The sequence below is a fragment of the Podarcis raffonei genome, chromosome 2, assembly GCF_027172205.1.
Source record: "Podarcis raffonei isolate rPodRaf1 chromosome 2, rPodRaf1.pri, whole genome shotgun sequence".
In the NCBI taxonomy this organism is placed as follows: domain Eukaryota; kingdom Metazoa; phylum Chordata; class Lepidosauria; order Squamata; family Lacertidae; genus Podarcis; species Podarcis raffonei.
The window spans coordinates 24838409-24853968 of NC_070603.1; the positions used below are offsets into that span (position 1 = coordinate 24838409).

Sequence of the window (15560 nt, forward strand, 5' to 3'; positions counted from 1 at the left end):
TATGGGAGGAGATGACTCTTGAGAGGATCTTTTCCTAGGCCATTTAAGGATTTAACCATCAAACTTTGCACTTTGAATTCAACCTGGAAACAAACTGGAAGCCCCCCAGGCAACTTTGTGGCTGCCTTATTCTGGACCATTTGAAATGTCTGTGCAGTCTTCAAGGGCAGCCTCACAGAGAGGATATTACAGCAGTCCACTCAAACCTTGAATGACTGACCAGGTTTGATATTACAGGCTTCAAGAAAGGGAGATTCAAGTTAGAAAAAAGGAGATTCCGACTAAACATACAGAAAAACTTCTTGACAGCAAGAGCTGTTCGACAGTGGAACGGTCTCCCCTGGGGGGTTGTGGATTCTCTTTCCTTGGAGGTTTTCAAGGAGAGGTTGGGTGGCCACCTGTCATGGACGCTTTAGCTGAGATTCCTGCATTGCAGGGTGCTGAACTAAATGACCTTTGGGGTCCCTTCCAATTCTATAATTCTGTGACATCTTCAGAAAAGGGCAAATAGTTCTCAACGTTCAGTGTCCTCCATCCCTTCCTGTCCCCTGCTGTGTAACTGTGATTTTTGTCAACATACTTTTTTTGTTTTTTTGTGTTTTTTTGGAAGGGCTGAATGGGACCAAATGATCTTATTAAAGCTGGCTGGGGCTGAGAGCACCAGGCCCAGCCTAATTCATATACATCCATTTAACAAGCAAACTCATTGATAAGCAAACCACCTGATGCTTGCGCAGCAGAAAAAGAAAACACCTGGTTTTCCCCGTGGCTTGATAAGCCAGTATCTTTAATCTCAACCTGCCCCCCCCCCATTTTTTACCTCAGATGACTGAAGTACAGACTCTGTGAGACCTTCTGCTCCATCCACACTGGCAATAGTGACTAAGCTTTGATGTCCCCCTCATTCAACAGAATGTTGTTTAGTTCAAAGCAGAGAACAGAGGCACCTTCTTTGCTTTTAAATTATTAGCTCCCTAAGTCTTCTGTAATGATATAGTTTGACTGAAGTGTGCAGTTTATTAACTACATAAAGATGATATTATTAGAGTGGAGAAAGGCAGCTGAAAGTTTTGCCTTTCGGTTCAACAGCAGGGGTTTTAAATACTTTGATCTCAATCAATGCTAAATGTCTTTGTATGAGAGGGGGGAAGAGAGAGAGAGAGAGCACAGCTGAAATTACCTTTGGCACCGGGGCTGCATCAATTATTTAGCTCCTTTTCTTAAAAATTAAAGTCTTCAACTTTTACTCTAATTTCTTCTTCAGGTTCTTCCCCTTTTATCTCGGGTGGACTGGTGGGAGGAGTACAAATTGGAAGACATTTTGCTGCGTGCGCTAATAGAAACCAAGCTGACCTCACCCTCAAAAGGTCTAGTTTCTGATTGTGCCTGGGGACAGATTGATATCGGCAGCCATTTTAAGCCAATCGACATGAGTCAGTTTCCTCTTATGATGGCCAAGCATGCTCCCAAACAGCAGCGGACCAAATATTTCATTTTGTCATTAGCTTCCAAGCCAGGCACGGCTTCCCTCAGCCTCTGTGACTTAGCCCTTAAATCCATGAGGCTGGATCAAGCGGCCACCTCAGGCAGCAACCACACACCCGCCAAGGTGTGGCATCCACATTCTGCTGCCCAGCTTCCAGAATAGAGAAGGACTAGCAGCAAACTTTTGACTTATGGTGCTGGTGCTGGAGGAGACTCTTGATAGTCCCATGGACTGCAAGAAGATCAAACCTCTCCATTCTTAAGGAAATCAGCCCTGAGTGCTCACTGGAAGGACAGATCCTGAAGCTGAGGCTCCAATACTTTGGCCACCTCGTGAGAAGAGAAGACTCCCTGGAAAAGACCCTGATGTTGGGAAAGATGGAGGGCACAAGGAGAAGGGGACGACAGAGGACGAGATGGTTGGACACTGTTCTTGAAGCTACCAGCATGAGTTTGACCAAACTGCGGGAGGCAGTAGAAGACAGGAGTGCCTGGTGTTCTCTGGTCCATGGGGTCACGAAGAATCAGACACGACTAAACGACAACAACAAGCAGCAAAGCTCGGTAGAACACCTCCCTTATTGCCTAGTTGGCGAGAGAGGACGCATTCAGGCACCCAGCTTTGCCAGACATCCTTCAGAATGGAGAGGTTTGATCTTCTTGCAGTCCATGGGACTCTCAAGAGTCTCCTCCAGCACCATAATTCAAAAGCATCAATTCTTCGGCGATCAGCCTTCTTTATGGTCTAGCTCTCACTTCCATACATCACTACTGGGAAAACCATGGCTTTAACTATACGGACCTTTGTTGGCAAAGTGATGTCTCTGCTTTTTTAGATGCTGTCTAGGTTTGTCATTACTTTTCTCCCAAGAAGCAGGCGTCTTTTAATTTCATGACTGCTGTCACCATCTGCAGTGATCATGGAGCCCAAGAAAGTAAAATCTCTCACTGCCTCCATTTCTTCCCCTTCTATTTGCCAGGAGGTGATGGGACCAGTGGCCATGATCTTTGTTTTTTGTTTTTTTAAGTCACACTAAAACATAGCCATAAACTTCAGAATACAGCAAGAGGGGAGCATCAGATTCCTGAGAATGTAAGTCGCTAAGAGGTGAAAAGCAGAATGTGTTCACGTTCACACAAAGGCACACACATTTTCTCTATTACGATGATCAAAGTTGAGAAAAATGAGAACACGGTGAACTCTACCAAGAAGTTACGGCCACAGGAATTTTTAAAAGGAAATTTGGTTTCCAGGATGTTGTTTTTTGAATAATAATAATCCCAGCACCTTGGAACAAAACCTAATAAAGAGAGCTGCTTTACATTACATGTTTGTGTACAAACACTCAAGTCTTCATTCTCAGACATGAAGGCAGCACTTTTGTTGGAAAGTGACCACCACGCATTAGCCCGCAACTTCTGCAAATCTGGCGCATTTAATTAAGGATTTCTTTATGCTCCGATGGATTTATTGTTGTGCATGTATTGATTTTATAAGTGTAAACCACTTGGAAGGCATTTTGGCATGTGATTTATGAATTGATAAATAATAATAAACAATAAATGAAATCAAAACAAGTAAAACGTAAGAGAGACACAACATGCTGATCATAAATATCCTATCGCAAGCAGAGTCATTCAAAGTAGTTTTATTTATAACTCATTAGAAGCAAAAACACTTGATACAGATAAAGGAAATATACTCAATTATCAGGAAATCACCCATATAGAAAGGCAGTTATAGTGTGTAATGAGGGCAGACAGCTGAAAGAGCTGTACAGTGTTGGTTTATTAAAGGCTAAAACAAATATATGAACATAGAGGAACGCTTGATGGAGATGCAGTCAATCTGCAAATTTCAACTGAACCAAACACAGGGAAACAGAAGCAAAAAATAACCTCAGTGAGAAAGTTGGTAACAAATAAGGGGCTCATGTTTCAGAAGAATATAGAAGTATCTGCACTACAGTTTAGACTGGTTTTACATCCCAAATATTATGTGAATGGTTTGGTGAGGTGCTGATAACTCTCAGTTAGAAAACTATTCTTTCCATACAGAACTAAATCCTACGGTTGTTTGGGAAGAGGGAATGGGTTTTAAACTTATTTGAACCAAATCAAACTAGATTTGACAGTCTGATCCCCAGCTTGTTTGTAGAGGTATTTTGCATTTAGTGTTTCTGATCTCGTGACTGGTCCCAATTGTAGGGAAGGTCGTGGGGATGCGGGAGGGGAGAGTACTGATTGAAAATGGACCTAGTAAAGAACTGATCTGATATTGCAGTGCCATTGATGCAGGTAGAAGTCCGAATGCATGGCTGGTATACAGAAGTGTTCATAGGATTTAACTGTGTTATAATAACATAATAATAATAATTTATTATTTATACCCCGCCCATCTGGCTGGGTTTCCCCAGCCACTCTGGGCGGCTTCCAACAGAACACTAAAATACAATAAGCTATTAAATATTAAAAGCTTCCCTAAACAGGGCTGCCTTCAAATGTCTTCTAAAAGTCTGGTAGTTGTTTTTCTCTTTGACATCTGGTGGGAGGGCGTTCCACAGGGCATGATAGCATGAAATGAGGCCTCTGGTCAACCATAAGATTATCACAAACATGAAGTTATTGCAGGCATCGCAGGCAGATAAATTGGTGCAGATGAGATCCAGAATGGTTCAGTGTGTGGACAGCTGGACAAAGACAGGGAAGCCCTTTGTCTGTCTGTTTGGCTACAGACAAAGTCAATCCCTTCAGCTGTTATTTATATATAAAACAGGAGCGATGGTGACTTACCTTTACAAAACTGTTGAGAATGCAACAAGATAAAAAGGATGAATAACATTGCAGTTGAAAGTTCTCTGTTCTCTAAGGGATTAAAAGTAAGAACAGACAACGGACTTCCAATTAGTCGTGTCAAGTCTTTGGCTTCGCTGAAATATGGACTATGTTGCAAGGCTGGAGCAACATAAAAAGGCAGGACCCTGCTACCAATATTTCATTAGCTTTATAATTACCCAGACATAGGATTGTCCAGAACCTGAGTCTGATTTCACTCAGAAGCTACAAGCCGTTTATCAGAAGGCAACCTTCATCATCACCAAGAGACATGTGGATTTAGCAAATAACATTCGATATGAAACAACAAAAAAGAAGAAAAATATGTGTCAATTTAGCTACATGAATTGCAGTAGAACTTCCTGATAAGAAAATATCAATCTTCCCTTCACAGATGTTTGCAAAGGATTTTGTGAAGGGCAATTAAAGTTCAACGAAAAAATGTCATATTTATCTGATAAATGAAAATGATGTTGTATCAAACATATATTTTCTGCTCCAAGATTTGAGTCTAACTCAGAGTTAGATATCAGGCCTAAAGAGTACCTGATGCTATAGCATTGTTGAAGCCAAGCAGATGTCAACCTAATCAGTACCTGGTTAGGAGATCTGTAGGAGATATACGTAAATCTGACCTTCCAAAGGAAGAGCAGGGCACAGGCATAATAAATACAACTGCAATAGTTCTGAAAGGCTAACAAAGCAGGAGAGTTTCCTAAATACACTTGATGTAGTTAAGGGTTACATAAAAGAAACCAGGAAGTGATGGCACTGAACTGCCAAAAAATAAAGGCCAACCTTAAATTTCTGAATTTTGAAATAAATATGTATCTGGCTTCTTGCTTTGCAATCCATGTGGATTATTCTCATTCTTTATTCCATTGCACTCCTTTTAACAGCATTATGAAATCAATCAAACTGTAGGAAATAATACCTGCTAATTCAGGAGCAGGATAAAAAATTAGCCATTTAAAAATATCCAAATAGCGTCAAAGGCTTCTTTTTATCCAGCTTTTCCATCTTCTATCAGATTCTCCCATGGGCAGATAACTTCATTTGCAGAATCCTTGCAAGCCCAGTGGCTGCCCTCTTCCTCCTCCTCCGAATCTATTGGGTAGATCTTGCTCTCCAGAGGTATTTCCATTTTTATCTGGAAGAAGCTGGGATGCAAAATGAAAAACTGGTCACAGTGTGGGCATCTGCCAGGCAGACAGTCCAAGAGCAGGCTGTTTGGCCTGGACTTTTGCTATTGTGATAGCATCAAAACAGGGGATCTTCCAGCACATCTGCCAATCAGTTCCCCATTACTATGGTTGCCTCAAATTGTTTCTGGGGCAACCAGAGGGTACTGTATTTTTTGCTCTATAAGTCTCACTTTTTCCCTCCTAAAAAGTAAGGGGAAATGTGTGTGCATCTTATGGAGCGAATGCAGGCTGCGCAACTATCTCAGAAGCCAGAACAGCAAGAGGGATTGCTGCTTTCACTCCGCAGCGATCCCTCTTGCTGTTCTGGCTTCTGAGATTCAGAATATTTTTTTTCTTGTTTTCCTCCTCCAAAAAGTAGGTGCGTCTTATGGTCTGGTGCGTCTTATAGAGTGAAAAATACGGTATATGGTTGGAGGCAAAGCTTTGCATTCTGAGTCTAGAGGCACCTGCCTCACAGATGTGGCTGGCTGATGTATTTGGAATTAAGAAGTGGATGGATTTATTTATTTTATTAAAATGTGTGTATCCCACCTTTCAGTTCTACAGTGAAATCTACAAAGTGGCTCCCAATCACAATAAATTAATAACAACTGGATTACTAGGCTGCTAATTCCTAAGGTGTAAGTTTTTTTTTTTTAATGGAAATGCTCTCACAGTTCAGAACTTATGGCTAAACCAGAGGTGGCTTCTTCCAAAAGACACACAAGGGGGGATGTCCATCTAGAGATGGATGAATCTGTTAATTTGAGTTTCTCATTTTTCCAATCTTAAATTCAGTTCTCCACATTTCTGCAGACATATTTGATTTTTTAAAAAATCCTCAAGAAAATCCATCAGTATTTATTGCAAATTTCCCCCCAATAGAACTACATTTTTGTAGTTCCAAAAATGATGGTCAAGTTTTTTTTTATGTATGTAACTATAAGAGCTAGGATTCTTTATGCACAGAAATGGAAAGATGAGGAAGTTCCCATCAAAGAAGAATGGATAAGCAAGGTGATGGACTATGCTGAATCAGCAATGTTAACAGCTAAAATAAGGGAACTTAACAATGACTGCTTCATTGAAGAACAGAAGTCTTTTTCAGACTATTTATAAAGAAATGTTATAATATGGTGAATTCGTGAGCAGGATTTGAACTATGAGCAACAGAAATCATTGTACTATGATTATGATACGAGAGAGGGAAGATAGGGTGCAGCACAGAGGTGGGGGGAAAACACCAACAAAAATGGGATGGGAAGTCTATAAAACAAAAGAAAAAAATATTATGTATTGGGATTTTATGTGAGATTTGTGGAAATTTAAGAAAATATATTTGGGGGCAAAACATTTTTGCATGCAGTTTTGACTAATATACACATTTTTGCAAGCAATTTTCCCTAACATAGCAATGCATTTCTCCATGTTATTTTCACCAGGAGATGCATTTTTATGCACACTTTCACCTAATGGATGTATTTTAGTACACATTGGTTGGAGAACTGAACCACCACAGTTCAGAGACATTTCCATTCATGTACAGTGGTACCTTGGTTTACAACCATAATCCGTTCCGGAGGTCCGTTTGTAAACCAAAACAGGTTGTAACCCAAGGCGCGCTTTCGCCAGTTGGGGCCTCCCCCCCAAAATTGTTCGTAATAATAATAAAAAAAGGGTTGTAATCCAAAGAAAAGGTTGCAAACCGGGACATGCACTTCCGGGTTTGATGTGTTTGTAATCCAAAAGGTATGTAAACCAAGACATATGCAAACCAAGGTACCACTGTATTGGTTAGATAACAACAGCAAATTAGGTATTTTCTCATTAAGATGCATACAAAATCAGAGTTCTCCCGAATCCTTATCTCCCCTTATAGCAGCTCTCAAAGCAAAGCACGATGAAATAACTCAGAGGGATACTCACTTGGACACCTTTTTGGACCTCTGTTGCAGTTGTGGGTTCAGACCATCGAGTGGTTGCACTTTCCCATGAGTCACTCCAGGGCACTTGGGTGAGAATGTTGCAAACATTGGAGAGTTCAAGCATCCCAGTTTGAGGAACCTGCCGAGGGATGAGGACATCTGGGGCTTGGGCAGCAGCTTGGTCTTAGAGCTCATAGGGTACTGGGAGCTGCGGCAGGGCTCCAGCTCAGAATCCATGGCGATCTCAGTGCTTTCCATGAAGGAAGGGGCGGAGTTAGAGCTAGGCCCATCCCAGTTCCTGCCCGTGACAGAGGTGTTGTCTGGAGCTACCTTAACAGAGGAGGAGCTAGCACTGTTTGGTAGAGTAATGTGCCCAGGGCACCGTAGAGGACGGTCGCTAGGCACACGGCGGGAGGAAGAGAAAGCATTGGACGTCGATGGAGAGTCAGAGGTACCACTGTAAATGGCCAGATGGGGAACAGGAGCAGTGAATTGGCACAACTGCATGGAAGAAAAGGAGAACATTTATAGCACAGGAAGCAGAGTGGAATTCCTAGGAAGCATGGTCATGTTGTATCTGTGAGCCATTCTCATGCTCCCACCTCTTTACCTGAAGGCCCACAAAACCATGGAGCTGGTCCTGATTTGGATCTCTTTCCCACCTCACCTTTAGCTAGTTAGGTAAAAGTAAAGGGACCCCTGACCATTAGGTCCAGCTGTGGCCGACTCTGGGGTTGCGGCGCTCATCTCGCTTTATTGGCCGAGGGAGCCGGCGTACAGGCTCCAGGTCATGCGGCCAGCATGACTAAGCCGGTTCTGGCAAACCAGAGCAGCGCATGGAAACACTGTTTACCTTCCCGCCAGAGCAGTACCTATTTATCTGCTTGTAGTTTGACGTGCTTTTGAACTGCTAGGTTGGCAGGAGCAGGGACCGAGTAATGGGAGCTCACCCTATGGGTTGTGGTTTAAACCACAGCAATTTAATTCTTTGAAACATTAGCTAATCCAGCCAACCATCTTGCTTCATCTGAAGGATGCACATAATTCGATTGATCTTCTTATTGCTGTTCCCCACCCTCCATTCTATCCAGCAGTCCCCACCCACTGAAGATTTCAGATCTTCAATCAGATGTGGGGCTTATTGCTTTAGTTCTGTCCTGAGTTCTAACATTCCCTTTACATCGCAGTATCTTGTGTTATGGAACTATGGCTTCTTGATCAATATACCTGCATGTCATGCTAAATGTTAAATGGCAGTAGAGTTTGCTGTTACAATGCTCCAGATTTTGTCAGTGCAAAACTCCTGTGATTCTCTGAGTTGGCAGGGTTGCAAACAATTCACATGGAAATGAGTGTTAAAACTTTCACTAGATTCCACCACGATCACATAAAATGTGAAAAGGAACATCACGAAGATAGACGAAAGTGATGGTCTGAATACTGCCAAAGTTGCCTTTCAATGCAGTTATGTGCAAAGCAATGTACAAAGTAAAGATGGCACCCAATAACCAATAAAAGTTGCTACTAAACATGGGAAAAAGTTAGTGCATTAAAAGGGGGGGAAGAAAGTACAGTGGTACCTCAGGTTAAGTACTTAATTCATTCCGGAGGTCTGTACTTAACCTGAAACTGTTCTTAACCTGAAGCACCACTTTAGCTAATGGGGCCTCCTGCTGCTGCCATGCCGCCGGAGCACGATTTCTGTTCTCATCCTGAAGCAAAGTTCTTAACCTGAAGCACTATTTCTGGGTTAGCGGAGTCTGTAACCTGAAGCGTATGTAACCTGAGGTACCACTGTAATACCTATCCAATTCAAGCAAAGATGTTTAATTAAAGCTTTGACACACTGTAATAAATTCTGGTATTCTACTTAAAAAACATGGTCCTGGGAAGAAGGAATCTCACTTTGAATGTCAACTTCCCCTTCCCATCTCTTACCAAGTTCTTAATTTTTTTTCAAAAGTAGGGTAAGAGAAACATTTTTTTCTCTTCTTTTCTCAATGATCAGGTGAAGTACATTCGGAGTTGAATGACAAAGCCAAAGCTGCTGATGTAGATATGTTGCTGGTGGAATGAATAAATGAAGACAGATGGGAGAAAATATGGGGAATATGAATTTACACACGGCCTTGATATATACCAATAAACGAAATGGTGCCAGTCATACTGGTGCAAGCCGGAAGGAAGTGATGTTTGATGGCAGGTACGCAAGGACGATGATCCAGGAATTCATCAGCGACACTCGAATAACCTCTAGCAAAATGGCTTGATATTTTATAGGGCATTTGCCCTGGATTGTTTAACTTCATAAAAATTGCATGTTTCACTTACTTCGTACCATGTGCCATATGTAACGAAAGGCTTGTGGACCGATAAAAATGTGATGGAGCCAACCCTATATTTCTGTCTAACTAAATAATTGCATGCACAGAATTCTCCCACAAGTGCAAAGGAATTTCCTGCCCCCCTGCTTTCCCCCTAAGTCTGCTCTGGATCCCGTCCCCCCCACCCTCTAGAGCGGAGTTTGGTTGTGCTTGTGGGAGTTGTTCTGCACATGCAATGATTTAAGTTGGATGCAACCTAAAAAACAATAAAGTATTCAAACATGGCTATTTGTTTCAGTGGGTGCCCTTGCATTTTAAAGAACTAACTCATGTGCAAACTCTAATGTGGCTTAGTTCTGTGTCGTCATTTTTCTAAAATGAAAAAAGGGAAGGTTCAAAGTTTAACTGATAGCTGATTATCGTGTTGAACAACAGTTCAGACTACGTGAGCCTGCCTGACCATTAATGTCTTCTTCCGAGAACCCTCTATGTATGGGGAGATTGCCTTTTTGAGTATTGCCATATCGTCTCTGGAAGTCCCTCCACCAAAAGATCAAATAATTGCCTTCTTGGGTGTCATTTCGGCATCAGGTTAAGACTTAATCAGTGCAACAAGGTTTCTAACTCAGCTCTGCTTTTCAAAATGGTTTGGTTTGGTTATTTAAGTGTTTGTTGTTTTCTAGTCTGCTTTGTGGCTATCTAATTTCTCTGTTTGTTGAATTAGACACGCTGTAGAGAAGTGATCCACAAATCCTAAACCAAATATAATGGAGAATACATAGTAGTCCATCAAGCAGAGACAGAATGGTGTGATCTTGCACAGATACTGGGCTTACATTGCAACTACTGTCAGGAATTGTCCTTCACGCGTGAGGTGGGATGCCTTTTAGGCAGTCACCCCTTGGGGAATGGATCCAAGTGTAACTTCACTCTTTTCACTAGATTCACTACACGCTTTGCAGTAGCATAATTGTGTTCCCAGTAATTTTGTGATGTTTCCCCACCACCACTTTTTCCTGCCATGTGACTGTGGGATAGAGGAGCAAATAGTGGCCAGGTTGAAATCAGCTTCCCTTTATGAAAGCTGCATTCCTATGCCCACTTAGAAGTACGTCTAAGTACAGGTATATAGGACTGGGGTGTGTATAGTTAGGATAAGGATGTAAATGAGGAGCTTCTGAAGACTATTAGGCTCTGGTATTGCTACAAACACAGCCAGTAGAAGGCAGTTTTAGAAGATGGTACCTTATGATTAAGACATGTAGCAAGACCTAATGTTGACAAATTAAGTAGAAGCCTACCTAATTTGACATTGTCTTACACAATGGTTTTTCAAACTCTCTTGAAGCACTAAGGATCGACGTATGCACTATTCACCAGTATTTTAGAAAAGGAAAACCAATTCAAACCAATGGGACAGAGGCAACACAGTATGAACAAATGAAAGACGCACAGAAGAGAGGCAAAAGACATGACAGACAAGCACAGTGATGGTTTCGCTTTCTAGTTTTATTTGACCAGAGGAGATAAAAGAAAGGAAAAGTGAGAAAAATTAAGCAGTATTCTGAAATCCCACTAGAAGTCCCCCTCTTCTTAATTTATTTAACTAGATGTGAAGCCCATTCCATCTTGGGCATTTAACAGAAAATGAAAAGCAATGACATCATATACATGCACTGACATATTTGCTACAAGGAAAGAAAGATGGAAGACAGCACGAGCTTAGAGGCCAACAAACAGGCTTACAGCTCTGTGGTATCTTAAGCAGTTTTCAAGCTTTCTACTGGTGAACTTGAACTCTTTCCACACTGAAGGCCACCTACTCATTACAAAGGGTTCTGGGGTACCTTTTAGGGCATACTGGGTGGAATTCAGTGTAGTGCTAAATGGGGTATTTGTGCACAACCAAACCTCCAGAGCAGATGGGGAGAAGGGGCGAGCGGACGTCATTCAGTGCACACAACTTAGTTGAATCTCACCCACTATGCCCTTGGCCTTACAGTCATCCCATGTAAATGGAGAATGTAACCTACAATGCTTCCTATGCTCTTCTGTCACTGTACATTGCGGGGGGGGGCATCAACACTGATGGGCATGCACTTTTTGGCTGCCACTGCTGAAGTTACCACTGAAGAAGTCCCCAAGGAACCTCAAGGTTGCCTGAAACACAGTTTGAAACCTCTTGCTTCAGGCTATTCTGTTGTTTCCATGTTGGCCTTGATAAACAAAGAGGCAGGACAAGGTATGGGGTTTCCTTTAATGAGCTAATCTCCATAGTCGCACTTTCAAACTTGAGTGCTTCATGGGACTCTGCTTACGAAATAAATGCTTATAACCAGAAAAATAATAATAATAATAATAATAATAATAATAATAATAATAATTTATTTATTTATTTATACCCCACCCATCTGGCTGGGTTTCCCCAGCCACTCTGGGCGGCTTCCAACAGAATATTAAAAAACCTATTAAACATTAAAAGCTTCCCTAAACAGGGCTGCCTTCAGATATCTACTAAAAGTCTGGTAGTTGTTTATCTCTTTGACATCTGATGGGAGGGCATTCCACAGGGCGGGTGCCACTACCGAGAAGGCCCTCTGCCTGGTTCCCTGTAGCTTTGCTTCTCGCAGTGAGGGAACCGTCAGAAGGCCCTCGGCGCTGGACCTCAGTGTCCGGGCAAAACGATGGGGGTGGAGACGCTCCTTCAGGTATATTGGACCTAGGCGGTTTACGGCTTTAAAGGTCAGCACCAAGACTCTGAATTGTGCTCGGAAACCCAGAACAAACTTAGTTGGTCTCTAAGGTGCTACTGGACAACATTTTTATTTATTTCCCTTGGCTACCTTTACACTTCCTTGAGCTGGTAGAAGCTATCACTCCTACACTGCTTTTAATATTGCATTTTTGTGGGTTGGGGGGGAGGGTATTTTCTCTCAGCCTTTTTGACTGTGGTGTTCTGTCTGCCACTGTCAGAGTGCATTTTGCAGGAAATGATGAAATGCAGTGACAAAGAGGAGAGAGAAACTGCAAGCAAGCCCAGAGATGGAGCAGATGATAAAGAGTTATAAATCATACAGCTGAAATAACTTAATGGGAAAAGAGATGAGAAGGAGGGAGTCCCGATTCCATTCAGATGCCCATAAGATTCCGGAATGTTTTAAACACTTCTTGATCCAGACTTATGAAGCACTCAACATTTAAGGAAAAAATGATATTGGCGTTGTTTTTGGATTAGGGTGTTTTTTTTTGAGAGGGTGGGAGGAGGCAAGCATTTAAGTCCTCCTGACTATGCCCACGAAGGAAACAAGAGAGGCTACATTTTATTCAACACTTCCAGTCAGTACAACTCCGATGGCTTTGACCTATGTTATTTTCAGTCTACACAGCAAGCAGGGATAGATCCCTATGGCTGTCAACTGGCTTTCCACACTACAGCAGAGAAAAAGCCTCTTGCCTAGAATATCATATCTCAATTCTTAAACTTTCAGCAAATGCAGGGGTAGTCAACATGGCTACCACTCGTCAGTCATGTGATCCTCCCTCCACAAACAAGATGCATACAAATTGCTTGCCTTATGTTCCAGGGGGTTGGCTGCTGGAGTCAACACAGGCCAGCTGCTTGCCAGAACAGGCCTGAAGACCACCGTAGAGTGCTGCAAGAATATTAGGAAGATTCCTTCCGAAAAGCACCTGTCTTCTTACTTTACAGTATGGCAGCCCCATGTGCACGCCTCTAAGATATTAGGTTCCCATCTTTGGGGAATTTCACAGCAAATAAAACCAAATGGGACTTGGAGCTAGGTGGAGGAAAACGAATGTTCGCCATTTGTTAGCTTACCTTTTAATACAAGAACCCTAAGGAACATAGGAAACTGCCCGATATTGAGTCAAGTATCAGTATTCTCTAACCTGACGGACAGCAGCTTTCCAGGGGACAACGCCAGCCCTACATAGAGATGTTAGGGACTGAACTTGGAGCCTTCAACATGGAGAGTAGATGCTCCAACCCCCAAGCTATGGCCCTCCCTGTTAGAGCTCTGAATCCATAAAGGACTTCCCCTCTCTAAAGGACCAAGTTCCCCTCTCTAAAGGACCAAGTTGCACCCCGGCCAACTGATACTCCTATTCCGCTCAAACGAATATGCATTTGAGCAGACAGCTGCTTCAAGTTGCTTTGGAAATGCGGAATGCATGTTTACATGCACAAGACCACAGTACGTACTGCTTGTTAATTCGTATGGGCCAACTGCGGCCGCTTGGTTCTGTGCTTAACACCAACAAATACTGATCAGAATACCTAATTCCCAAGCATGCCCTGAAAAGAAAGGGGGGAAATAATCTACCCTTTGTTTGATATTTAACCGTCCGAACTGTTTGCATGGCAAGGTGAGGGGTGCCTGAGCTGTGTTAAGTATGCACCCTTATTTAGGATTCCTCAACAGCGCCCGGAAACCAGAATAAGCTCTGCCCTCAGAGCACACTTTTGCCATCTCTTCCCCTCCATCCTTTGCAGGCAGCGGGAGAAGAGGGAAGCCAGTTGCCATGGTATCTAGATTTCCGAATATTTAGAACTGGGAGGGATGTTTCAGGCAGTTTATAGAAAACATTGTTTCCTTGGCTTGTTTAAAACACACACACACACACACACACACACACACACAAAAGCCCATTTGATATGGGGAAAGTCACTGTGAGGTTCACATGGCAACTACTGCCACCTGTGTTCAACGATTCTACCAGCGATGGCTTGTGAAGTGACACTACTCTGGGCGCCATGGCAACAACATGCTGTGTGGAAAGGAGGGATGGAGAGCACAGAGAAATGTTTCGTATCATGACGAAGCACCACTGCCACCTGCAGGGAGGAGACAGGAAATGCAGCTCTACATTCAGCCAACACCCTCACGACTCCTCCGCTTGGCCTTTTCACCAACAGCTGAGCCCTACTTAGCAGGTGGGGGCTCCTGCTTGAGCTGGCTTCTACGATCCAGCTTGCTCATAACCTGGGTGATGTCCACGTTGGCCGCTGCTTCTTTCGCCTTGGCTTCTTCCTCCTGTTGCCTCAAGATGACGGGGCTGGGGCTGGAGCGGAGGTGCCGGCGAGCAAACGGATTATTAGAGCTAAAAAAGAAAACAGAAGAGAAGACAGTAAGGGGAGGGTCGTTGTGTACGACAGTGGAAGGCGGACGTATCTGAGGGCATCTGGGGAGGCAGAAAAACACAGGAGCGTCGAGAAACCACATCAAACCCAGCTCTGTGCCAATGGATTGATCAGTGCCTGTTTACAAAACGAATTGCCCTGGGATAACATCCCATAAACTCAGTGTGGTTTAGTGGTTAAGTGCGGTAGTCTTGTAATCTGGGGAACCGGGTTCGCGTCTCCGCTCCTCCACATGCAGCTGCTGGGTGACCTTGGGCTAGTCACACTTCTTTGAAGTCTCTCAGCCCCACTCACCTCACAGAGTGTTTGTTGTGGGGGAGGAAGGGAAAGGAGAATGTTAGCCGCTTTGAGACTCCTTCAGGTTGTGATAAAGCGGGATATCAAATCCAAACTCTTCTTCTTCTTCTATACAGACAGGGGGAATGAATCAGGGGTCGAATCAAACTGCTCTGGAGGGTAGGACTCGAACCAATGTCTTCAAGTTACAAGAAAGAAGATTCCGACTAAACCTTTCTGACAGGGAGAGCTGTTCGACGGTGGAACGGTCTCCCTCGGTTGGTTGTGGACTCTCCCTTCCTTGGAGGTTTTTAAGGACAGTTTGGGTGGCCATCTGTCATGGATGCTTCAGCTGAGATTCCTGCATTGC

The 15560-nt window shown here is 43.1% G+C and overlaps 1 protein-coding gene across 1 annotated transcript in view; it reads right to left on the reverse strand.

Moving 5' to 3' along the window:
* Nucleotides 1-3118: 3118 nt before the first annotated feature.
* RGS9 (regulator of G protein signaling 9) overlaps nt 3119-15560 on the reverse strand; it is a 74585-nt gene continuing 62143 nt past the window's right edge. The window contains exons 17-19 of the mRNA XM_053375369.1: nt 14757-14874; nt 7431-7930; nt 3119-5480 (exon numbers count right to left, since the gene is read on the reverse strand). Of these exons, the coding sequence (XP_053231344.1) occupies nt 5324-5480; nt 7431-7930; nt 14757-14874 (775 nt within the window). The 3' untranslated portion in view covers nt 3119-5323. The remainder of the gene's footprint in view (nt 5481-7430; nt 7931-14756; nt 14875-15560) is intronic.